The sequence below is a fragment of the Spermophilus citellus genome, assembly GCF_964194105.1.
Source record: "Spermophilus citellus genome assembly, chromosome: 4".
Taxonomy (NCBI): Eukaryota; Metazoa; Chordata; class Mammalia; order Rodentia; family Sciuridae; genus Spermophilus; species Spermophilus citellus.
The window spans coordinates 31,713,156-31,739,150 of NC_138185.1; the positions used below are offsets into that span (position 1 = coordinate 31,713,156).

At 40.9% G+C, this 25,995-nt stretch overlaps 1 protein-coding gene across 1 annotated transcript in view; it reads left to right on the forward strand.

The window, feature by feature from the left end:
- SHLD1 (shieldin complex subunit 1) overlaps positions 1–20,617 on the forward strand; it is a 121,747-nt gene extending 101,130 nt beyond the window's left edge. The window contains exon 3 of the mRNA XM_081288657.1: positions 20,544–20,617. Within this exon, the coding sequence (XP_081144783.1) occupies positions 20,544–20,602 (59 nt within the window). The 3' untranslated portion in view covers positions 20,603–20,617. The remainder of the gene's footprint in view (positions 1–20,543) is intronic.
- The last annotated feature ends 5,378 nt before the right edge of the window (positions 20,618–25,995 follow it).

Here is a 25,995-nt window from a genome sequence, read left to right on the forward strand (position 1 = left end):
AAAAAAACCCTGATTCTTCAAAAGTATTAAAAGAATTGAATAAATAAACTTTATAAATCACCAATATCACTTTTTGGTGTGGTAATGGATATAAGAACCTACACATGTGACAAAACTGCATAGAAATGCTGGGCACAGTGGTGCATGCCTGTAATCCCAGCAACCCTGGAGGCTGAGGCAGGAAAACTGGGAGTTCATTCAAGTTTGAGTCCAGCCTCAGCAATTTAGGGAAAAGCTATCTCAGAATAAAATAATAAAAAAGGATAGGGATGTAGCTCAGTGGTAGAGCACCCCTGGGTTCAATCCCTAGTACCACAAAAACAAAACAAAAGCTAAAGAAAAAATACAGAACTAAATATATAGAAATGAGTACAAGGGCTGGGGATGTGGCTCAGAGGTAGCGCGCTCGCCTGGTATGCCTGCGGCCCAGGTTCGATCCTCAGCACCATATACAAACAAAGATGTTGTGTCTGCCGATAACTAAAAAATAAAATATTAAAAAAAATTCTCTCTCTCTCTCTTTCTCTCTCTCTCTCTCTCTCTCTCTCTCTCTCTCTCTCTCTCTCCCTCTCTCTTTAAAAAAAAAAACTTAAAAAAAACTAAAGAAATGAGTACAAGTCAAATGGAGAGATCTGAGCAAAATCTGTCTGTCTCAATGATAATATCCTGATTGTGGTATTGTACTATAGTTTTTTTGTACTGGTATTGATGGAAACTGGTAAATGATATACAGGATTTCTACTATTTCTTATAACTGCACATAAATCTAATACCTCAAAATTAAAAGTTTAGTTATTAATTTTATGTGTGTGTGTGTGTGTGTGTGTGTGTGTGTGTGTGTGGTGCTGGGGATTGAACCAGGGCCTTGTGCATGAAAGACAAGCACTCTACCAACTGAACTATACCCCATCCCTTAGTTACTATTTTTGAAAGTATCAACTTGTGCCAGACTTAGTTGAGCAGTTAGCTGGAGGCTACTCATGTCGCTTCAGACACCTGGCTGATCAACTGATGCTGAATGCTCTAAGATAACCTGGAGTGTCTGACAGTTGGGGCTGGCTGTTGACTGGGGTATTACCTGGAGGTAGAGTTCCAGTCAACCGTCAGCCCCAATCGCTAGACATCCCAAGATCGTCTTAGAGCATTCAGACCCCAGCCCCACTGCACAAAGCATTTTTCAACTCTCTGCTTGCATCACATTGCTGATGCACCATTGGCCAAAGCAAGTCACGTGATAATGATCAGGGTCATTGTGGGAAAGGACTACATAAGGGCAAGAACATAAAGGGGCATGATTTATTGGGTGCCATTTTTGAAATGACCTTCCACCAGGGTGAAAAGGATTTTTCAACTGTATTTCTTCCTGGACAGCTATCATTTGCATATGCCCAAATATCTTTGAATACCTCTCTATATTTAGAGATCGCCTAGCCTTGAGAATACACCTTTCCCAGCTGCTCTTTCTATTGTGCTACAGGCATGTGACTTGGGTTCCACCAGCCAGACATAAGTATGAGACTCAAAATGACTTCTGAAGAAACAGGCAGAGCATGGAACATCCATTTTGTTGGGAGTGGAGGAAATGGAGACAGCAGATTTCTGAGGTTAAAAGGGGTGGCAAGGGGCTGGGGTTGTGGCTCAGTGGTAGAGCGCTCACCTAGCATGTGCAAGGCTCTGGGTTCGATCCTCAGCACCACATAAAAATAAATAAGTAAAATAAAGGTACTGTGTCCAACTACAACTAAAAAATTAGAAAATTTAAAAAAATGGTGGCAATATCTTCTTGACTGAGGCAGCTGCAGTTGACTCTGAGCTTGCTGAGGGTAAGGGGAGAGATTTGCTGACCATGGTTGAGAAGCCTGGCACAGGAGTGGGACAGCCATAGCTCCCTAGTTCTCTCTAGTTCTATGGTATGAGGAGAGGGATTGGTCTAGAACCCCCGTTTATAGCTTATTCCCCCAGGCCTTGCTTGATTTTGATTCATTTGTAGCAAATCCCATTCTGCTTAAACTAGCTGGAGTGGGTTCTGTTTTCTGTACCTTGTAATGCTAATGGATAAAATTCCTTTTTGAATTATCAACCATATAGCCATCTTGCTTATTCAAAAATAAACAAAAATGCAATTTTAAAATAAAAGTGTAAAATAATGTGAACACATGCTTTTTCATAGGCTCCCCAGTCCCCAAGCATTTCCTCTCTCTCCTGACTTGAACCTGTCCTCTTTTCCCAAGGCACAATCTTGAGTCCTGGTTGATCCATATGGAATCATCATTGTCATTGGTCCAAATAGCCACATTCCTGCAATTCCATAGAGTTCAACTTCACACATGCCATTCTTTTTAAACTGATCCTCTCGCAAAATTTCAATTATCATCTCTCTGCCAATTTTCTGGTCTTGAACAAGCTTCTGTCTGATGGCTCTAACTTCCAATGAGACATTCTACTCAGATGTGTCCATGCCACCTTAAATAAAATGTATATAAAAAACCAAGTGTATCCGCTTTCCCACAGGCTGATATTCTCATCAGATGTCTCTAATTCATCACAGACATTAATATTTCCTATGTCACTCAGGCTGGACCAAGTGTAGATTCATTATGACTGCCTTCTAAATATCTCACCATCAGTAGCACAGAGTGGTGGTTTAGAGCAGAGACACGGGAGCCAGACTGCCTGGGTGTGAATTTTGGCTCTGCCATTTATTGATGTGTGTCCTCTTATTGTGCCTCAGTTTACTCATCTGTAAAACAGGAATGTCAGTAGTACCTAATCTAGGAGGTGCAGATCAGTTCAGATTTGTTTGTCACCTGGCATGTAATGGTGTGATTTTTCACATCTTAAGAAGATAAACCTCTTGTGTTTGTCTTTTCTTTCCCTTCCAACTGTCATCACCTGCTTCCGGTTTTCATCTCCCTAATTTTCTCCCTGCCTCCAGCTCTTCCTATTCCAGCTTCTCCTACACACCGTTGCTACTACATTGACCTTCCCAGATCACTGAGGGGACCCCATCCAGTGTCCCACAGAAACCTCCAAAGCTCCTTAATGCCAACAGCACAAGGCACAACCCAGATATACATGGCTGTAACCCAGGTGATCTGTCCTTTCCACATTTCTGGGACCCGACCTTCCAGAACATTCCATTCTTTAATCCCCAGGGCTCTCACCAGTATTCATTTGCATTTTTAGTAGCAGGATCACTAGCTATTCACATGTGTACGCTTTCCTTCCCTAAATAGATAGAAAGTTCCTGAAGATCGGACAGCTTCCCCTACAAGGCCAGGCATGGACCAGTGCTGGGTAAATATTGATCTTGACTTGAATTTGCTCTTTAATCATGTCTCCTGTGCAGCCTCCTGGTAGAGCCAGTTTGACAACTTCTTTCTTTCTAAAATCATACAATTTTAAAACCAAGAACAAGTGCCAGAGTAGGAGGTAGGTTTGTACCCTCTGAGAGAGATTTCTGCAGAAGGAAGAGTCCAACTGTAGGCGTGAGAGGCAGCAACATCATCATTAACAAGCGGTGTGTCCAGGGAGGCTCATATAATGCCTCTGAACCTCATTTCTGCATCTGCAGAATGAGAACACCAACCCAGCTCCAAATCCCCATCAAGCTCAAACACTCTGGACAAATCTCCAAGAGGGTGGATTCAGGAGACTGATTTTCAAATTGATTGAGCAGCATAGAGTTACTGCATGAAGAATTAAACTGCTGTTCCTAACAATTCATTTCCTGAGTTCAGCCTATCAACCGGCATTTATTAAGCACCATTTACTTTGCGATAGCCTGGGCTGAGTGCTATGGAGACATAGAAGTGGTATCATACAGAATCCATCCCCTGGAGGAGTTTGTTATGTAATCAGAGTTTATTATATAATAAAACCTTGCCAAGCTCATGATCCAGCAAATTACTTTTTGTTTACCTAAAACTTGTCTGGAAAACAAAGTTTGCTTAAATAATTACATGTCATCTTTATGTGAACGGTAGGTTCTGCATGTCATTTCTGTTATTTTATTTGAAACACACATATATGTACTTTATGTTTAGATATAAATATCTAAATGTAACTTTATATATGCTTAAACATATGATACGTTTAAGACAAACCTACTTAAAATAACTTCATTGACAGGCTGTTTTTTGTTGTTGTTGTTGTTGTTGTTGTTGTTTTTTTTACTTTTTAATCTACCAAATGATCTAGATTTTCAAATACTCACAAAAGTAGAGGGAAGAATGTTGAGCCCCACATGCTTATCACCCAACATGTGGACCTATGCACCTCTGCACAGTCATCAACTTTCTGCTCCTGTCTTTCTTCAGTCTCCCACCCTTTTTGTGTATATGCCAAAGCATTGTTTCTAAGGCTATCGATGGCAAGAGATGTTTTCAGTTGATTTTCAGTTTGCCATGGACCCATACCAGCACACATCTCAGGCCCATGCCACACACAACTTAGCACCTAAACTAGCTTCCATCCTGGTCAAGAGATGAGTCCACCAATCACGGCTTGGATGCCATGGCAATGTCCATGTGTTACAACCATGTCTAAATACTTATTGTGAGTTCTATACTTATTACAGTTCAAGAGAACACAGTTTGCAAACTGGCACCAACCCATGGACCACACTTGGAATAGTACTGCTCTAGAGTATTCTAATGCGAACCTTGGGCGTTCTTTTATTGCACCTGTAAATTGATTCTGTATCTCTAATGGATAAGGACTTTTAAAATAACAAAAATACGTGACTTCTCCCAAGGAAATCATCAATAATTTCTTAACATCATCTAATATTTAGTCCATGGTCAAGTTTCCCCAATTTTCTCAAAAATGCCTATTTAGAGCTGATGGTGTTTGCATCAGGAGCCACGTAAGGATTTGCCATTGCATTTGGTTGAAATACCTCTTATGCATCTTTCAAACTACAGATGTCCCCCACTCCTTCAAAAGCTCTTTTACAAGCTCCCTCCAAATAGATTGGTTTGCCCTTAACCATAAAAGTTTTCCTAACTCATAATGTTCCCACTGGTTTTTCCTGCATTTGCTATCCTGTGATCTTCCCTTTGCTTACAGGAAGGCTTAAAAATAAATGACTCCCTGTCTCCCATAATATATGCATGCTAACAATCACATTCCCACTCCTCACCTTTGTTTTAAGGACCACACAACTATTTAGATTTCTGTGATGTAAAAGTGCCAGTCTCTCTCGTTGTCCTATCATCTCTGATTCTCTTTGTCTTCAGTGGGCCTATTTGCAGAACAGTTGTCTGTGAACTTTATTATTTGTACCATGGATTTTCTCACCTTTGGTATACTAGAGTGATGTTTAGCAGGTGTGTTCACTGTTGGGAGGACCTATACACCTATGCACATATGGTGACTAAAGACACTCAAGTGATTTGATTTGGACTCAATCCAACTATGGTTTTCACACAATGAAATGTTTTTCTGTATACCCCCCATTACCACTAAGGACACAGACTCTTCTGCATCCTTCAAGTTTCTTCATCCTTCATTGGTCAACTCTTCATGTAGAATCAAAGAATTTTAGAGTAGGAAAGTCGCCTTAGCAATTAAGCAGTTAGTCCTGCTAAAGGGAAGGAGACAAAGTCCTCCCCAACAACATCTAGATGCTCTCTGGACAAGACCCCAGGTCTCTGACCTCCAGAGGAGACTGCACATGATGGAATATCAATTTCTGTGCCTGTCAGGATACTGAGTTGTACATGAGAGAATTGAACTCCAAGTTCTGTAATGGAGAGGCAGTGGGTAGCTGATGGAATTGACTAGAAGAATGATAACCAGGTTTTAAAAACAGGATCTGAGGGAAGCTGGGCAGCAGGGACACAGCCAAAGTCATGCTTCAAGGACAATCAGGTTAGAATGTCTCAAACTCTGACCCTGCTGCCACTGTGGTTGTTGGACATCCCCACACCTGAGCAGAGAGTCAGATGCCATGGTTGCTATGGAATTCGAAACTGTCCCTGAGACCAAATGAAAAGTCCTAGTGTGAGCAAGTGATTTGCTGAGTCTGGATTATACAACTGTCTTCTAGTGGCTGGGGACCAGAGAAAGGGCATCTAGCTTGACTCCTATGTATAGTAGGAAGTAGATCCTGCCTTCCATCATGATCCACATCACCAAAGGAAGGGCATTGGGTTGCTAAATAACCACCCATGATGACAAATGACCACTCCAACTCTCCACTTAAACTTTTATTAGCATATAGACATAGGCAACATTTGCTCTCCCCAACAAGCCCAAATGCATATACCCCCAAACAGCACTATTCTGAGTGCTGAATTTGCAAGGGCTTTAACCTCATTAAGGAGGAAACAGTTTCTCCGTGTGTCTTCATGATTCTGTGATTGTCACCTGGCCCAATCTTGGAGGAGGACCAAAAATCAATCTGTCCACTTGACTTGTGCTGAGGTGTTCAGTGTGAGCACATTAGCTTCCAGGATCTTTAAAACTTGTTCTCTAAGGGTTCCATTAGTGATTAGACTTGCACTTAAAAGTGTTTCATGCACTTTCATATTAGATGGGGTCAGGGATGAAGTGGCACACAGGAGATTTCTTGAGGCAACAACAAGGATTCTGCCACCAGTTTTTCAGCGTTTTCCTGACGGCTCTCATATTTCATAATGGGAGGTGATGGTGTGTGGTTCAGTAATACGAGGCCAGAGCTGACACTGTGACAGCTATTCCCCAAGGCACAGGGTTTCTTTGGTACTAGGAGAAGATGCCCTTGAATTTTCTGGGTGGGGAAACAGTGTTTGTCAGACCCCATTTACTCTGCTTTCTGATAGCCTCAGTGGATTACAAGATGGAAAATAATGAGCCAAAGGGACCTTCGGATTGTTTGTTCACTGCCTGTGTGTCTAGTTTAGATTCCCTTCATAAAAAGATTCTGAGGCACAAATTCAAGTGCAAATAGTTTATTTGAATAGAGGAATGGGGAACTGAGACAAAGGAAGGAAGGAAGCTGGTAGGAGGAAAGTTATCAAGCAATCAAGCAAGTTACCATTGTGGACTACTGGAGACTGTTTTTTTTTTTTTTTTTGTACCAAGGATAGAACGCAGGGGCACTCACCACTGAACCACATCCCAAGCCCCCTTTATTTTCTATTTTAAGACAAGGCCTCACTAAGTTACTTAAGGCCTCACTAAATAGCTTGGGCTGGCCTCAAACCCGCAATCCTCCTGCCTGAGTTGCTGGGAACACAGGCATATGCCACCACACCCAACTGGAGATTGATTTTACTGGGAAACTGCAGCCAGTGCAGAATGTGAGTCTTTGTTATCTCGCACAAGGAATGAGGGAGCTGAGGCATATAAACACCAATTTCCGTCAGTCTTTGGTTGAAAGCTGCGAAGAGCAGGGTGCTATTTCTCCAGGATGGTTGGCCTACTATGTGCATGGGTAGAGCAGTCCTTGGCCACTAGACAAAGCCCTGATGCAAAGAGGCAGATGCTGCCAGTTGGAAGTGAGGCTGACCTGTATAAACTGCCAAGGCCCAAGGGCACCAGGGACTCCCTCAGCATCTGCTGCACTGGCACCTTCTCATCCTCCACACGTGGACAAACCTTCAGTCCCCCACTCATTCGAAGCCCAGCATAAGCCTCCCCAGGCTCGGTCAGGAGGTACACATCCTCCGCCACCCTCTAAACTAAATTTTCAATTGGTACAAATTGCTTATCTCATATTTAGTCCTCTCCACCACATTTCAGGATCATTCTGCAGTTTAGTCGTCTTTCAAACCCACCCAATAATTCATTAGCAGCCCACAGACTCTGACCTCAGCCCTGGAGTACCTGAATAAATGCTCGCTGGCTGACTAAATCCCACTTTCTCCCATTTGGCTAATGTTCTGCCCTCTTCAAAACCCTATAGTCCACAGCCTATGTGCTTTTATTTGGTCCTTGTCAGCTTTGACAGTTTTGAAGAGATTTATGATTTGCCACACATGATGAGTTTCAGAGAGGTGGAGAACTGTGATCTTGATAGAATGGTACTTGTGCTGCCGAAGCGAACAGATCTTGATGGAATGGAATATGTTTCTTCTCTGGGGAAAGAGGCTGATTTCCTTCAGGATTCATTTAAATAAATGGTAGCATTTATTTAAACCAAGGGTCAGCCAGTTGTGGGTTGGAAACCTGGCAAAGCCTGAGACAGAGGCTGAGATGTCGGTGAATGCAAACCCACTTGCTCAGTGCTCACGTACGTCTGGTGTATGAACAGCCAACTAACATTTACCAAATGAGTTGAAAGGCCATCTGAAGTTAGCTATGTGATCTCATATTAGCGAAGAGGTCTCTTGAAATCTAATGTCTTTCTGGTTTTCACTATTTCTTTTACCAAAGTATGAGCTGTTTGTGTAAATTGAATATTTCAGGATTGGGTGGCTCTAACCAAAAGGGCCTTTGTAGATCATCTCAATCAACTTCTCTTACTGCAGGCAACAGCACACTTAAACCATTTCGGACATGTATTGCTTACCCATGGTTTGAAGACTCTCCCAAAAGAGGGTTGGAGATTTGCCACAGCTCGCCTATTCTCCTTAATAAACAGGGCTTATACTGGCTTGGGTTCCAGATTCAAATTTTAAGCAAATACTATGGCAACTTCCTTAATCCTGCAAAGATTTGTTCTGAAGAACATCTTGCTGGCTTAGTGTTTATTACTAACATCACAATATTGTTGCTTATGGGCTCTGATAAGCAACCAAAAGGCTCTCATTGTGACTTGGATTGGAGTGAGAGGGTAAGCACATGCCTGATGCTTTTCATTCATATTCTCTGCAGGACTCCCAGGACCAGAGGGCATCTGGTGCAGACACATTGTCCCACAGTTTATCACACTAGAGATAAAAAACAATTTCCTTTCAAAAGAGCAATCACTGTACTTTGAGAAACTGATATGGTTTGATCACATCTTGTTCCTCCCGGATAGATTTTGGGCTGGAACAAACACAGTGGGTCTGTGGGAAGCTGCAGAACTTGCTATTTCACCCAGGGCTCTTTGGGCCTCAGAATAGTGAAAGACATCTGATTCCATGATCAAAACGGCAACCCAGGTTGCCACCTTGCCTTAAGACTCCTTAGGCAAGTGAGCTGACTTCTCAGTCAAGACCAAAGTAAAATGATGTTTCCAGATGAAACTGAAGATAAGACAAGCAAGAAAAAAAATCCCTGTGGCTTCTGTAGTCTGTGACATTTGCTAGATAAAGTTTCTTTCCTGTAGAAATCCATTGCCTTCTGGAGACCATTATTTTTCCTCCCAGAACAAGACTGGCCCTAGGCAAAGTTTCAAAACAGACTCTCGCTCACACCTTTTTATATCCTCATTCGCTGTAATTTTCCCACATCCTTGAGACTTGAAAGTGAGAAATCAGAAATTTTCTACTCATTATTATAAGTTTCTTAACATTTTTAAATAAATAAGACATTTCTGTTTAGTAGTACTTATAAAGAAATTTAGCCTATAGCAAATATCCAACCGTTGCAAAATGCCAGCAAACATTGTTGAATAAGTTTTTAATAACCCAGCATTTGAATCTAATTTAGCAAAGTTAACAGCATTGCACAAAAATCACATTTCAAAGTCACTGATTTGTGGACTTTTTGTTTCCAAAAGTTATTTCTGGGAACACACTCCTAGGATCTGTGTATGGTATGCTATAAAAAGTATGAAGTTATTAATATTTTTTATCTTCAGGTATGACTCTCAGTTAGCAATAGACAGGGCCAGTGTATCATCCTTAAAGAAGAGGTGGACAGAAAAACACTATGTCCCTCAATACTCTGTTCCCTTTTCCCCCCCAAACCTAGACAAATTAATGAAACAATAAGAACAAGCCTGGGCCTGGATGTCCAGATACGTACTATTTTGAAGAACACTGGCTTTCTCTTATGCACACTGGGAACTGGGGGAGATTAGCGTTATCTGTAGAAAGCTACTTTCTTTCTTGTACCCCAGGACACTCACTCCTTGTGAAGCCAGAATTAGACAGGCAGATAGGCAAGGGTCAGATCCAGAGGAAGGAGGAATTGAAAGGTTAATTTCCCTTCCTCCATCCTTATCAAGATAACCTGCCCCTCCAACCTGTTGCTAAGGTAACCTGTCTCAGGGATTGTCCCTTTCTACAGAGAGTTGTTAATTATGCCCCCTTCCTGTCCAGATCTCTCCAACTTGGCCCCTCCAGGAGCCCATCTGCTCCTCACCTTTTGGCCATCTCCTGGACCTAGTCATGTGTGCAGGAAGGAGAGAGATAAGGGGAAGAGAGCAGGAGAACAAAAGAAGCTTAAGTCTTACAAAAAAGGCAGAACACCCTGGACTCTTGAGATACCAGATACTAGTTATGGCCCTCCCGGGAGAAGTCTATGTCACCTCTTTTTAAATAAACCCTGCTTTATATGCTTCTCTCATGTTATACTTCAACAAGTGAGGGAGCAGAACTCACCCATCACCGGTGCTATCACTTGGGATGATGCACATGCAAGCAAACCAAGCAAATTAATGCAATGATGTCACTGTTCCTTCAGCCTAACACAAAACCCCTCTGTCAGTGGCGACTCGGATGAAACTGAGGGCACTGTGAAAAGGATATGTGTTACTCATCCAAGGCCACCATTGGACCAAACACTCAGGAAGACTTGGAGAAGCACCTTGAGGGATGAGGTGCTACCTGTCCAACCCATCATCCCTGAGTCACTGCAGTCCCGTATTCCCCAATGAATCATATGTCTTTCCAGGCACTTTCTTTGGCCTTTCAGCCACTTCCCCCATTGCCCTGGCACAACCGAGCTCTGGATATTACAGCCAAGAAAACACACTTCTAACAGGTAACAACTCTGAGCAAGACAGACTGATCACCCCATGACATCTCTGGGACATTCTCTTTCTCTGGTTCCCAGAAATGTCCACCTCAGCCTTCAACTCCTGGATCACTGTTTCCTGATTTTACTTTCAGTGGATCTCTTCAAACAAGGAGTGTCTCTGATGATTGTTAAGCTTTAATTTTCCCTGGAGAATTATAATAGGTTGAGTTGGGGATGTAATTTAGTGGTAGAGCACTTGCTTGGTGTGACCAAGACCCTGGGTTCAGTCCCCAGCACTGGAAAAAAGAAAAAAAAAAGAAAGACAGAAAAGAAAAACCGAGAGAAAATTGAAATGCTTTCTTGTATTTTTCCCATTTTTCAACTGATTTGTCTCATAATTTGAGACTAGAAAAAGTATATAAATTGCCCAAGAAATGCTGGGAAGGAATTTTTTTCATGACAACACTACCTGTCACTCATCAGTGGGGACTCCCTCTCCCCTGGTTCTGTGTTCTGATTGCTCAAAGTCCTTTTCTACCTGGTCCCACTCAATTTGATCTTTCACCTGCATCATTTTTGCCTCCAAGATTGAAGCCTCCCCATAAGTAAGGCTTCTGTTCCCTCTGAGTTGGTTTTAAACTTGAGGAGAAAAGAAATTCCACTCATCATTTCAGAGGTATGAAGAACTAATGTCTCTCGTGGTAATTAGAAGCATAATCAAGATAATGAAAGTAATTTTGCAAGTGTGGGGAAAACTGCCCAAAGCCTTCCCTTCAAGATCACAGAAGCTAATGATTCCAAAGGCCTCGTAGGTGACCAACTGTAGAAACTGCATGGCTGGCTGTGAGGCCATAATGAGACAGAATGTGGTAAACACGAGAGTTTAAGCTGCAGTTGAAGGCTTAAATTCAAAGATTTAAAAGAATCAACCAGTGCAGACAAACATAACCCACCAGAAGGTCATACTTGGCTTTTGAGCTATCAGTTTTCCATCTGCATTGAGTGCTCCAGTGAGATTCAGGCCTGAGACAAATCAACTCCTTCTGTTAAGCAGACTTCAGACTCCAGAGTCTTAAATCACAGATAAAAGATGCTAACTATCACATTTAAAAAATCTAAATAAAACCAGGAGCAGTGATGCATGCTTGTAATCCCAGCAACTCGGGAGTCTGAGGCAGGAATATTCATGAGTCTACACAGGAGCTTTTGAGGCCAGCCTCAGCAAGTTAGCAAGACCCTGTCTCAAAATTTAAAAAAAGAAAAAATTGGGGATGTAGCTCAGTGGTAAAGTGCCCCTGAGTTCAATTCCTGGACCCTCCCCTCTCCAATTTAAACCAAATAGGCAAATGTCAGCATTGGAAATGTTAGACTTTTAATAAATTTAGAAATCAGAAGAAATCAGCTACACTGAGATTCCATCTCCAGTCAGAATGGCAATTATTAAGAATACAAGTAACAATAAATGTTGAGGAGGACGTAGTGGGAAAGATACACTTATACATTGATGGTGGGACTGCAAATTGGTGCAACCACTCTGGAGAACAGTATGGAGATTCCTCAGAAAACTTGGAATGGAACTACCATTTGATCCAGTTATCCCACTCTTTGGTGTATACCCAAAGAACTTCAATTCAACATTCAACAGTGATGCAGCCACATCAATGTTTATAGCAGCTCAATTCACAATAGCTAATCTGTGGAACCAACTTAGGTGCCCTTAAAAAAATGAATGGATAAAGAAAGTGAGGTGTATATATACACCATGCAATATTACTCAGCCATAAAAAGAATGATTTTATGACTTTTGCCAGTAAATGGATGGATCTGGAGACTATCGTGCTAAGTGAGATAAGCCAATCTCCAAAACCAAAGGTCAAATGTACTCTCTGATATGCAGATGCTAACACACAAAAAGGAGGGGGGTGAAGAACAGAAGTTCAGTGGATTAGACAAAGGAGAATAACGGGAAGGGAAGGAAAGAATAGGAAAGAAAGTAGAATGAATCTGAAATAACTTTCTTATGTTCATATATGAATACACAACCAGTGTAACTCCACATCATGTACAACCACAAGAATGGGATCCTAAGTTATACGCTATGTAGGCATAAAATGTCAAAATACAATATATACTGTCTTGTATATATAAACAGAACAAATAAAATTTTAAAAAGAGGAGAAAGTCATATCCCATATATAGGCTGTAATTTTGTAAATCAAGTATTATGGTTTGGATTAGAAGTGTCCTTCAAAAGCTCCTGTGTCGACTCATGAATATTTAGAGGTTAAATTATTGTATTATGCAAACTGTACCTAATCAGTCCATCCTAGTTTGAATGGGCTGGGTGGTAACTATAAATAGGTGGTGTGTGGTTGGAGAAGGTGGTCACCCGGGACTTTCCCTGGAAGGGTGGATCTTCTTCTACCAGTCCTTCTCCCATCTCTCTGCTTCCCACCTGCTCTGATTTGAGCAGCTCTCCTCTACCATGCCCTTCTGCCATGATGATATGCCATCACCTCATGCCTAGAACAGTGGAGTGGACCGACCATGGACTGAACCTGTGAAACCATGAGCCAAAATAAGCTTTCCTTCCTCTACATTGTTCTTGTCAGGTATTTTGGTCACAGCAATGAGAAGCTGACTTACACACGAAGTAAGGTAGGAAATTCATGAAATTATAACTTTTTCTTTCCCTATTCAACTAGTGCACCTGTGTTAGGAATGCCCTGTTTATTAGGTACTGGGTTGATTACTTCATCAATATATAAATTCAATGCAATCCTAATATTATATAACTCAGAGCATTTTTTTACATGTATCTACCAAGGGGAATCATTGGTGGCTTTTATCAGTTAAATATTTTATAAATGCAATCACAATGCTAACCACAATTGTTTGATGTGATTCCTTATAATTCTAATGGGAACATATCTATTTTTTAATATTTATTTTTTAGTTTTAGGTGGACGCAATATCTTTATTTTTTATTTTTATGTGGTGTTGAGGTTCGAACCCAGCACCCCATGCATGACAGGTGAGCATGCTACTGCTTGAGCCACATCCCCAGCCCCAAAATATATCTATTTTTTAGTATTTTTTTCTGTGTAAAAAATGTGTAGAATTTTGACTATTGCCTGCTATTCTAAATCTTTTTTCTTTTAACATGATATGCAATTGTGATGCCAAAGAAAAGATGTCATTTGAGAAAAATAAAAGATTCTAGCCACCATAAACAGCAGCTCTCAGATCACTTCTGAACATAATGGTGGTTTCCATGTACATAATGAGTCTCAGTTCTCTCAGAGGATTTTTCTTGACATTTCTGTGATGATTCAAAATTCTATTCTTAAATGACTTCTGAATCTTTCTACCAGATTGAGATGATCTTTGCAATGAAAAAGGCCTTGAACTGTACTGAAGTCCTACATTAGTCAGCTTTCCATAACTATAACAAAGCACCTGAGATAATTAATTTACAAAGAGAAAGGGGGGTTTGGGCTCAATGACCTAAGGACCTTCCACTGGCCCTATTTCCTAAAATTTTCACCACCTCCCATTAGTGTCACCTGGGGAACAATCTTTTAACACATAGGCCTTTGAGGATTGTTCAACATTCAAACTATAGCAGGTCCTAAAATCTCCTTTATATGTGTGTGTGTGTGTGTGTGTGTGTGTGTGTGTGTGTGTTTATTTAAGAGTTTTAATATCCCATCACTGACTCCATCATTTCCCACCTGGGAAGAACACCTGCCAGGTAGAGTGTCACAGGGGAAGGAATATGGGTATTAAAAGTCAATGAGCTTGTTTTAGATATCAGTTCTGTCATTAAAAGCTGTGTGAAGAGGGAAAAGAAGAGGAAATGAGTGCAAGATGTGCAACTTTCAATAAGTTGCTTAACTTCTCTTAACTTTGGTATTCTTTCCTCCAAAATGAAGGGAATGGCCCTACATCTCATGGGAGTATTTTAAAGATGAACAGAAATGATGTTTACAATATGGGAAGCACATTGTAGGGATGAAGGAGATGTAAGAAGGCCCTCAATGAGTGCCAACCATTCTTATTCTTCCCTGTTCCCCAGGTATCCCTTACACCTCCCACCTTCCTGCCCCTTTGTCCTTATCAGACAGTTCTGTGTCCATTTCCTAGGGTGGCTTAAAAACAACAGGAATTTGTCTTCCCACAGTTCCAGAGCTTAAAGTCTGAAATCAAGGTGTCAGTGGGCCTTTCTCCTTCTGGAACCCATCAAAATGGATTCTTCCTTGCCTCTTCCCAGTTTCTGGTGGTTGACAGCAGTTCTTGGCTTTTCTTGCCTTGTTAACTGCATCACAAAAATTCCTGTGTCCCTCTTCATGTGACCTTCCCTGGGTCTCCTCTGTGTCTCTGTATCCAAAACTCCCTCTCCTGTCTCTTATAAAGACACCAGTTGCAGGAGTTAGCGCCTGCATTAATCCAACGTGACATCACCTTAACTGACCGCATTTTTAGAAACCCTATTTTCAAAATAAGAGCACATTTGAGGTTCCAAGTGGACATGACTCTATTCCATCCAGTATATTCACTTTGACTTATCCAATGTCATCTGCCACAAAGGCCCTGCTCACCTTCTATCACCGGGTGTACTGTCTCTGATTGTCAGTTGTTATAACCATCCCCTAAGACAAGCCACAGTAGCACACCTGTCCTGTGCCTAGGAGTGGGCTAGTAATGTTTAGCAACCAGCTGCCTTGGGCAGGCATGCAGAGAGAAACCCTGATAGTCATACAGCTAGTTTCTGTGTTGTAATTTCCCCCATCATAACAAAATTTAAGCTACCAATATGATATTAACCCATCTTGAGCTCCCTGAAAATGTATCACTTGGCTCTCCAGCTCCAACACCAGCGCCCCACTGCCTGTAAACTGCTGTTTTGTCTTCAGTGTTATGCATCCTATGAAATAATAAACTCGTCTGATATGTTTATTGAAAAGGCAGCTCAGAATCACCACCATGGAAGCCTTGAGAGCCCCCCTGCCAACCTTCAATACCTCTATTGGCCCTAACTTGTATTTTGTGTTTTCTTCCAAGGTAGCTCTCAAAATCCTGTGCTAGTTTGACCTACAATTTTTCAAATTTATGATGATATAAAAGCCACGTACATTCAGTAGAAAACACATTTTGAATTTTGGTTTTTTCCTTGGCTACCCAAGTGCAGTGCAATTCTCTCATGCAATACTGGGAAGCAGCAATAAAGCACAGCTCCCAGTCACACGATCACCATGGAAAACAACTGATTCTCCACACTGGACTCTGTTGCTAATCTGGGGCATTCTGCAGATTGTTTTAAGTGCATTTCTAACTTGTGAGATTTTTCAATTTACCAGAGGTTTTTCATGAAAAAATCCCATCATAAAACAAGGAGCATCAGTATTTATTTGCTTCTTCCAAGTCCTAATAGGCTCACTGAGGTCAGTTACTGTATGACGTAATTGTCCTTGAATTCCAACAATACATGCAATATCAGACTTTCAGCAGGAGGTTTCTTGTCAAACTGAATTGAGCTCAGGGGCTACGGTCCATATTTTGTTTTGTGTGGGTACGAAAGGCCCACCTTTCCTCAAATTACTCAATGTCATAGTTTTGACCCCCAAACTAGACCATCTGTTGGTGGACTGTCTTCCCTAATTACGGTTCCTATATCTGCTTATATATCATGCATTCATTCAACAACAGGCACTGTGCAGCCACCACAAGCCAAGTCCTGCTCTAGGTCCTGGCAGTAGACTGTAGAATGAAACAGGCAAACCCCCATGCCCTCATGGAAGAGATGGGCAACAAATAAGTAAAACATGTCTGGTGTTTTACTGATGGTGATAAATCCTTTGGAGAACAGTGAGCCAGAAGAAAGGATAGGGAATTTTGACAAAGAAAGAGGGGGAAGGTCTGTGATGGTCTCACTGAAAAGATGACACTGAAGCAAAGCTCTAAAGGAGGTAGGAGGTGATATGGGCCAGCCTAGGCAATGACCAAACAGACTCCATTTTACCCTGAGACTCCATATCATGTAAGAAATGCTTCTCCTGTGGGAAGGCCCCACCTCTGTACCCATTAATAGTTACCTAGCAGTTCTTATACAATGTAAAATTGTTCTCTTTGCTTTCCATATTTCTTGGACAATGTACCTTGTGAGAAATTAATTGTTTAGACATTAGTAACCATTCTCTAACTTGCACTCAACTAGGGTCATTTTGACCCACTTCCTGTCTGCTTGCTTGCTGCTATGCCAACCTGCAAAGTCCTGTGGGAAATACCAATGTACCCATTGCATTGTCTCATTAACTGCCCAACTCAGCTTCTGTACTTGCTTGTTTACATTGGCTAAACCCCCAAACATCCCTTTTGTGGTTTTTTTGGCTTAAATATGAGGCCAAATGAAGGCAGATGCGTCACTCTGACCATCTCACTTTTAGAGAGTAGAGTGTCCGCCACTGGCCAGCAATAAAGGCTTTATTGGCATAAAACTGTGTGGTCTGAGAGTTATTTGAGGGTCTCAGTGTAATATTAGTTTTGGTAAAACAGAGGGAGCATGTGGAGTTCTGGCCCTGTGTCAGGGCACAGTAAGTACAAAGGACCTGAGGCAGGAGGGTGCTTAGCAGGTATCAGGGATGGTACAGAGGCCAGTATTGCTGGAGAAGTGTGTGTGAGGGGGAGAAGGGGAGGAAGAGTGAGACAGGTAATGGAAACCAGATCATAAAGAGCTGGTGGACACCACAAGGACTCTTGCTTTGTGAGAGAGATGGAAGCCATTGGAGCATCTCCAACAGAGGAGTAGCAATACCTGACTAATCATTCTAGTATATGCCCCTTTTGGCTCCAAGTGGAGGAAAGACCATAAAGAGACAAGAGCAACACTTTAGGGCTCTAAAGACTTGACATTTTTCAAGATTCATGGGAATTTTATTTTGAATTTTCTGTGAGAGCATTCGCTAAGGAAATACTTTTGGGGGGTGGGTGGATACTGGAGTTTAAACTCAGGGGCACTTAATTCCCAGCCCTGTTTTGTATTTTATTTAGAGACAGGGTCTCACTGAGTTGCTTAGCACCTTGCTCTTGCTGAAGCTGGCTTTGAACTCGTGATCTTCCTGCCTCAGCCCCCTGAGCCGCTGGGATTGCAGGCATGAGCCACCACACCTGGCTCACCATGGAAATTTTAAAAAGCAACCCGAGGAAATGTGTAACCTGCCTAAAAGTAGAGTCAATACCAGAAGGAACTTCTAGAAAATCATCATGTATGAATACCGCTGCAACCACCAATGTGATAATCATGGTGATTTTTATCTTCTTACTAGGTAATAATAATAAAGAATATTATTACTATATGTTTCTATCTACCTAATTTACTGATCTTTATATTTATTAAGTAGAATTATCAAATGTATTCTAAACTTTCCTTTTCTATTAGTGGAGTTACTCAATGAATATGAAAGCACTACAATTATATTTCTTCAAAATAAAAAAAAGAGAGAGAGAGAGAAGAGCAAAAGCAGGGAGACCATGAAGGATAACAGAGACTTGTGGCAGTGATGGCAGTGATGGCCCAAAAATACTTTTAAAAACCCACTTGTATGCTTTGAAATGATATATTTTGTTATATGCAAGTGATGTCTCAATAAAGTCATTATTTCTTAAAACATAATAGAAGCTACCGTGTCTTGAGCACTCCACATACCAGGCACAGTGCTAGAGGGTTTACAAAAACTATCTCATTTGCTGCATAGCCCAGGCCTCTGAGGCTGGCCTTGTTACCCTCTTTTTTTTTTTTTTTTTTTTGGAGAGGAGTACCAAGGATTGAACTCAGGGGCACTCAACCACTGAGCCACATTTTTTTAATATATATTTTATTTGGAGATAGGGTCTCACTGAGTTGCTTAGCACCTGGCTTTTGCTGAGGTTGGCTTTGAACTTGTGATCCTCCTGCCTCAGCTTCCTGAGCCACTGGGATTACAGGCATGCTGTGCCCAGCTTATCCTTCTTTTATAGATAAGGAAGGCAAGTTTCAGCATTAGGTTACTTGTCCACAATTACACAGCTGTAAGTAGCCTAAGTGGGATTTGATTAGAGGTCTAAAACTCTTAACCACCTGTTATATAATCTTGGACTAGAATGGAGGTGGCTAGGAGCAGGACAGAGATATATCAGAAACAAGGCCAGTTAGTTATCAGAACTCAGACTCCAGATTGGGCCAGACCACATATAAATGTGACCTGATGCTAAATTCTGTGTCTCTCCTAACAGAGACTACAGGAGATTCCAAGACTCAGATGTGGCTGAGCTCATAAGTGTCAGGTAAAATGTGTTAGTTTTGGATAAAAGAAAACTACAGAAACAGCCAAGTGAAGCTCTGAGATCAACACCCCTTTAACCCTGCTAAGATGCAGACCAACTGATCTAGGCAATCATCTCTGAGTTGGAGCTAGATGCTTCAGAGATAAACAAGAACCCATACCCTCTTCCTAGGAGTTCTGGAAGGCCTTCCAACTTACCACCTATTCTGCAGTACTCACTGAAATGTCCACATGAGCAGGCTCCCCCCACCCCCACCGCCAGGCTGTTACCATGAAAGTTATCAATTCCAGGTGATCCAGAGCAGAGTTGGCCCACTCAGTTAAGAACCATAGGTTATGACCTGAGGTATCCTAAGAAGGTTCTTAATGGGAAGGGTGTTCCTGGTGGAACCTCTGCCCTGAATCTGAAATTCTACTCATGTTCTCATTCCACTTTGGATGTCTTCTGGAACAGGTTGTTCTGAAATGGCTTCAGGAATAGTTTGAGTTTGGAGCCTCCCATCATTTACTAGCACTTCATAATAGCACATTTTGTGCTGATTACCTTTTCACCTTTGGATATGGTATGGTGGGATGTTAATCAGGTTCTTGAGGGGCAGGCAGATGATGCAGCTGGGCTCATTTGGATGCTTACTCTGGAGCAGAATGACAAGAAGACAGAGAATAGTCTCTGAGTTACTCCCTCATCTTCCAAAGTTGCCTTGGTGTCTTCCTTTCATTGAGAACGGCCAGGGGAAATGGAAGAAAAGAAACAGATTGGGGGACACTGACTGACTTGGTATTTCAACACCTGCTCTGAGCCTTGTGTCACCTTCTATGTGACTCTCAAAGTATGAAGCCGCTTCCAAGAATATCATGTGTGGGTTTACCAAGAGCAGAGGGTGGGAACTCTGTGTTACATTCTGCCTCTTACAAACACTTCCTGTTTCCTTTGTCTCTTCACATCCCCACTGTCCAAAATGTCATCCAAAGTTTTACAACGAAGTCTTGTGAGTTACTGTACAAACACATCATTGCTCTAGCCTTTGAAGAATGCTGTCTGTCCATCTCACGGAGCCTTTAGGTGAATTTAAGAAATGAAGAGGGCACGGGTTGTGGCTCAGTGGTAGAGCATTTGCTTAGCATATGTGAGGCACTGGGTTTGATCCTCAGCACCACATACAAATAAATAAATAGATACAATAAAAGTAAAAAATGTTAAAAAAGAAAGAAAGAAAAGAAAAAGAAAGGAAGGAAGAAACGAAGGACTCGGGTTCACTTTGAAGTGACAAGTCTATTTATTTCCCTAGAGACAACTCCCATCCTCATGCTTCTCTGAACATTTTTTTTTTCAGTCCTTCCTTGTGTTGAAATTGGTAGGACTTTATGGTTGCCTTTTTACTTTCTCTTCTATCTCTGGCCTAGAAATCAACTCATCTTCCAGCAGACTCCACGTCTGGAGAACCCTGATGATTCTGCTTTAGTCGGTCAAAACTTGTTTACCACTCCACCCCTTGGGTCACATTCCTGAAAATGACCTTGTCCTTTCCAAAGGTAAATTCTCCACTGTGCTTCTGGGAGGTATGGAAAAACCACATTCAGCAAGTCTTTTATTTTTTTTAATGTCTTTTAAGGTAACATACCTTCTTAAAAAAAGATTAAGTTAAGATTGCTTCATTTATTGGTCATTTAACAGTTTCAAACAAGACTGTGTTTCTATGGAAGTCTAAAATTATTTGGCACTCTTTTCTGAGCTTTGTGAGTAAATGAAAGAAGGAAAGAAAGAAAGAAAGAAAAGAGAAAAGCAGCTAAGAGAGAGGAACAATCCTTTAACAAAACTTATTAGAAGTGACCCATGGTACATCTCTATTTCTGTTACCCAGAACAAAAATATGGGCAATTATATTGTGGTAGGTTTCAGACTATGAATATTTACTTAACAATAATGGTTCCTCAAGGGCCATTATGAGTTATTGGGAAATAAAATATTCATAGGTGTAAAATTGAAATTAGCCTACATGAAATTTTCCTGGAGTTTACCTCTACAGAAAGCATTTTTGTTGAGGAGAAGCCTGCCTGGGAGTTAGTATGCGCTAATATTCACCATAAATAATTAAAAATTCTGCATCAGTGGAATGCTCCTCTCAGAGCTAAGTCAGCCAAATCTTTCAAAATCACAGAGGCAGAACCAACTTACATTTTATGACTCCTGAGGATGACTGCAGAGAGAAGGGCCAAAGGAATTCAGTAGGCAGAGCAGGAGAGGGAGACCTCAAAACAATCAGCACAAGTCTGCTTCCAGATTCTTGATCTCAGCCATATTTGACTGTAAGTGGTGTGATTTCAGGATCACAGCCCTCAATGCTGGCTGGGTGCTGCAAATGTGACATATTTAAATACATATTTGGGGATGAACTCAAATTTCAAAAATCCCTAGGAAGAGTGCCATAGAGAGAAGGTTTGTTTCAGAGGAAGAAAAGAAAGAGGCTGTGAGTTTCAAGGCACCAGAGACACAGAGTAGTAAGCTGCTAAGAGGTGGAAAGGACCAGAATGGGACGAGGGCTTGACACCTTAGGTACTCTCGCTCAGCTAAAGTTGGAGGAAGGAAGAGCCACCACACACTGTGCTTCTACCAGGGACCCCAGCCAGACTTCCCAATAGTTACCTTCAAGTCCCCTTCTGCTTCTGGGCTTGAAGGAACCCCAAAGCTCCCCCAATCTTTTGCATTAGTCCTGAGTGTCTGAGATCTTTCTTCTCGAGTATGAACTCATCTGCTTTTACTTATTTTTTTTTTTTTTTGGTGGGGGGATTGTCAGAATACTTCCTCTTGTATTGTAGCATCAATATTTGTAAACAATGGGTATACATTTTTCAATCCTATATTATACATATAGCATTTTGCAGATGATGAATTTGGAAGGTACATGCAGGAAACAGCTTCAACTGTTCTCTCACAACTTCTTTCAAACATGTTCTTGAAGGATCTCCCCTCCTGTTCCTGGAACAATGATTCAGGCTTTTCATTAACTCTGGACCATCCCAACAGACTTATCTAGGCCTGGATTTCCATGCAGATGCATGTGTGTGAAGCATCACTCTGATCTCTTGTGGAGCCTAAAGTTGAAGAAGACTGGAAAATCCTCTCATTCTGCCACATTGATCTAGTCTTTCTGCTGTGAATTCTAGAAATAAATATTAAAGCAAAAGATGTTAAGGAAATGAACAAAATTAATAAAATATTCTCCCAGTGGGTTTCAGTACTCTTCCTGCATTGACTCTGCATTAGCACTGTATAAACAGGAATAACTTCTGTTTCTAGGTCCAAGCTTTGAGCAAATGTGTGAAGTAAGTGAAATGTGGTTTGCATTAGTCCTTTCTGAGAGTCTGTGGTTTGGTCTTTTTCTACCCAAGACATCCTGGAATGAAATGCCCCACCCCCAACTCCAGGGGGTTTGCACCAGGGTGTTACATCACAGAAGAGCGCCATGGGACATCCAAACAATCCAGATTTGAAACCCAGTCTCTCTCTGGTATAGCCATTTTAGAAAACTAGTAGTGTCTGCTAGATCTGCTGAATAAGTGTACATAGAAGTGAATATTCATTAGAAAAAAGTGCCTATGCCTCACATAAGACATATGTACACAAATATTCAGAGCATTATTCATAATATTTCCAAACTGGGACCAATCCAAATATCCACTAGCTGTGGAATACATAAACACATTCTTCTATGTTTATACTACGGCATACTATGTAGCAATTTGAAAAATGAATTTTTGCTATGCATAACAACATGGAGAATTCCCACAGACTTGAAACCAAGTGAAAGTAGTCAGACAAAAAAGAGCACAAAGTGTATGATGCCATTTATACAAAATTTTGACAGGCTAAAATAATTTCTGGTGTTGACATCAGAAGAGTGGCTATATATGGTGGGAGTGTTGGTGGGGAGACACGAAAAAGCATTCTGGGGTTCTGGGAATGTTCTGGATCTGGATGGTGACTATATGCCTGTATATATGTGTAAACTCTAATGATTTATACACTTAAGATTTGTGTGTTTCACACTTGGCTCTATGTTAATACACTCAATTTTTAGAAACAAATTGCAAAAATTAATTTTTAAGAAGTTAACGAAAACGAATCTCAATCCTGCCTCTTACCAATATGTGATCATGGACAAGATGTTTTGTTTTTTATTTTAACCTCATTTTCCTCATCTATGAAGTGATTATTGGAGACCTAAGCAGTCTGTTTCATCATTTTTTAAATATAAAAACCCAGTGTGCAACATTAATGAAAGTGCTTTGAAAAACAAAACTACTTAGTGAGCATGTCTTAGAGGAAGAGACACATAGAAGAACATGAAGCACCCTCCATTCTAGTTCTGTATCATGTGATGTTTTGCTAACTCTAGAGATTTGTCAAGAGCCTGACGGTCTTGTCAACTCATTAGGCTTGAAGCACCCTTCTCCTGCCTACTTCCTAATGTCAGTGTCTTAATTTTTCATATATATATATATTCATCTGCCACATTCCATTATATGTAAACTTCAGACTGAGAAGAATATTCTCTGCTCTCTCGCACTCCAATGATTGTGGTTTTACCTCTTGACTTCTCTTGAGAAGTGCTAATTTTCGTTAATACTTATCTACATGCAAGTTGCAAGGAGTTACATTATCTACAATTTGGTAGACTAACAAAACAGTCTCTATCCTCTCTTGAGATGAAGGTTTGGTTTGTAATTTTGTAAATACTTCTAAGTGCCTCAGGAGTTTTACCTGACATAAGAAACCAGATTCTAAACATATGCCAGGACCAAATTACCCAAGGAAAATGACTTGTTGATATGGTGCTATTTATTAGGGGAAAAAAACCCTTAAAGTCATAAGAGATAAATGTTTATCTCATTGGTCACAAACACAGGGAATTCTGTGTTTTCAGGGAGGCAGTTTCCATGGTAATGCCATTCCCCCGACATGCCATGTTCTCTCACCCTCCATCACTGGAACTGGAGTCTACTCCACACCTCACCCACCGTTACTCCCTAACTGGCTGCTGGACTCTCCTAGAGCAATAGGAGTGTACCCCCTTGCACCATTAATGTTGGGTTTGACCATGTAATTTACTATAGCAAGAGGAATATGTGTTCATCATGGTATTTGAGACATAGTCAGCATTCATACAGGCAAATAAACTGAACTAGTGATACCTCGACTCCTGGGTGGTTTTGAACTACATGCCATTCATTGTCTGTTTGCTTTCCACTTTTCTCCTCTGCACCATTCTGCATCTCTGGGGGATGGGAGAACTGGCCTTGCAAACTGTATTTTTCAGGCTTTTGTCAGTAGGTCCAAGATAGGTTCAGCCACTAAGAAGCAATAACAGTGAAAAGAAGGAAAAGCCAAGTTGTTTTCCCCCTTTCTCTTCTTGGGAGGAAGAGGATGCATCTCTAACAGGGGCTGCTTCTCTTCTCTATTTCCAGCTCCCATCAGACAACCCTTCCTCCCCATGAATCTCGCCTTTCTGGCCTGCAGTTCTATGAAGTGGCCTGTGTTTCTGGGAAGCAGGGAGGACACATCCTTCCTTAATCCTTCCATCCCTAGGGGTGAAGCAGCTGGCTGTGGTTGCTAATCTCTGGTTTTCCTTGCCTTTCCCTATTTGCTCTTTTAATGTTTCTAATCCCTGTTATTTCCTGTATCAAATTCCCCTTATTGGTTTCATTTTTCAGGCTGGACTATTTCAGAAGCTATGTACAAAATCAGGCTTTGTCTTAAATTCTGGTCCCTTAAGGAGACATGTTTGTTTTCCTCCCTTTTTTGGAGAGGATTCCTGGAAGATATTTTTCTCTATGGCTTCTTTTCCTGGTATTTTGTACTACTTCAGATAAGACTTTATTCAGAATATTATCAGCAATCAAAAAGCTAACTCCGGTGCTCCATTTGGCAACACATATGCTAAAATCAGAACAATACAGAGAAGATTAGCATGGTCCTTGTGTAAGGATGACAGCCAAATTTGGGAAGCATTCTATATTTTTTGTGTGAACTAAATAAACTTTTCTATATTGTTGTACTGTTTTTTTTTTAAAGAGAGAAAGAGAGAGAGAGAGAGAGAGAGAGAGAGAGAGAATTTTTAATATTTATTTTTTAGTTTTCGGTGGACACAACATCTTTGTTTGTATGTGGTGCTGAGGATCGAACCTGGGCCGCACGCATGCCTGGCGAGCACGCTACCGATTGAGCCACATCCCCAGCCCCTATTGTTGTATTGTTGAAAAAAAAAAAAAAAAAGCTAACTGCTCAAAATTGTGAAGATGTCAGCTGTTCATAAATTGATCTATAGATTTGCTATAATTCCTCTCAACATTCTAATGTTTTTTTAAAAAAATATTTTTTAGTTATAGATGAACACAATACCTTTATTTTATTTACTTATTTTTATGTGGTGCTGAGGATTGAACCCAGTGCCTCATACTTGAGAGGCAAGCGCTCTGCCGATGAGCCACAATTCCAGCCTTAATTTTTTTTTAATGGAAATTGACAACTGATTTCACAATATGTATGGAAATGTAAAGAGTCAAGAATAGCAAATACCCACCTAAAGAAAAACAAAGTGATAAGAGCTTTTCCACCAGATAGCAAGACCTATTAAATAATATGATACAGAGAAAGTGTGGTACTGCTTCAAGGAACAAGTAGAACAATGAAATGGAGTGCATCCATGGTCTAGAAGTGTCTAAAAACATACCCATAAATGAACTCTAGATTTTTTTTTCAAAACAACATTGAAAAACAGGTAGAAAAGGAAAGTGACTTTAATATAAGATTTTCAGGACAATTTGGTGATGATATGGTAAAAAAAAATGTGACCAT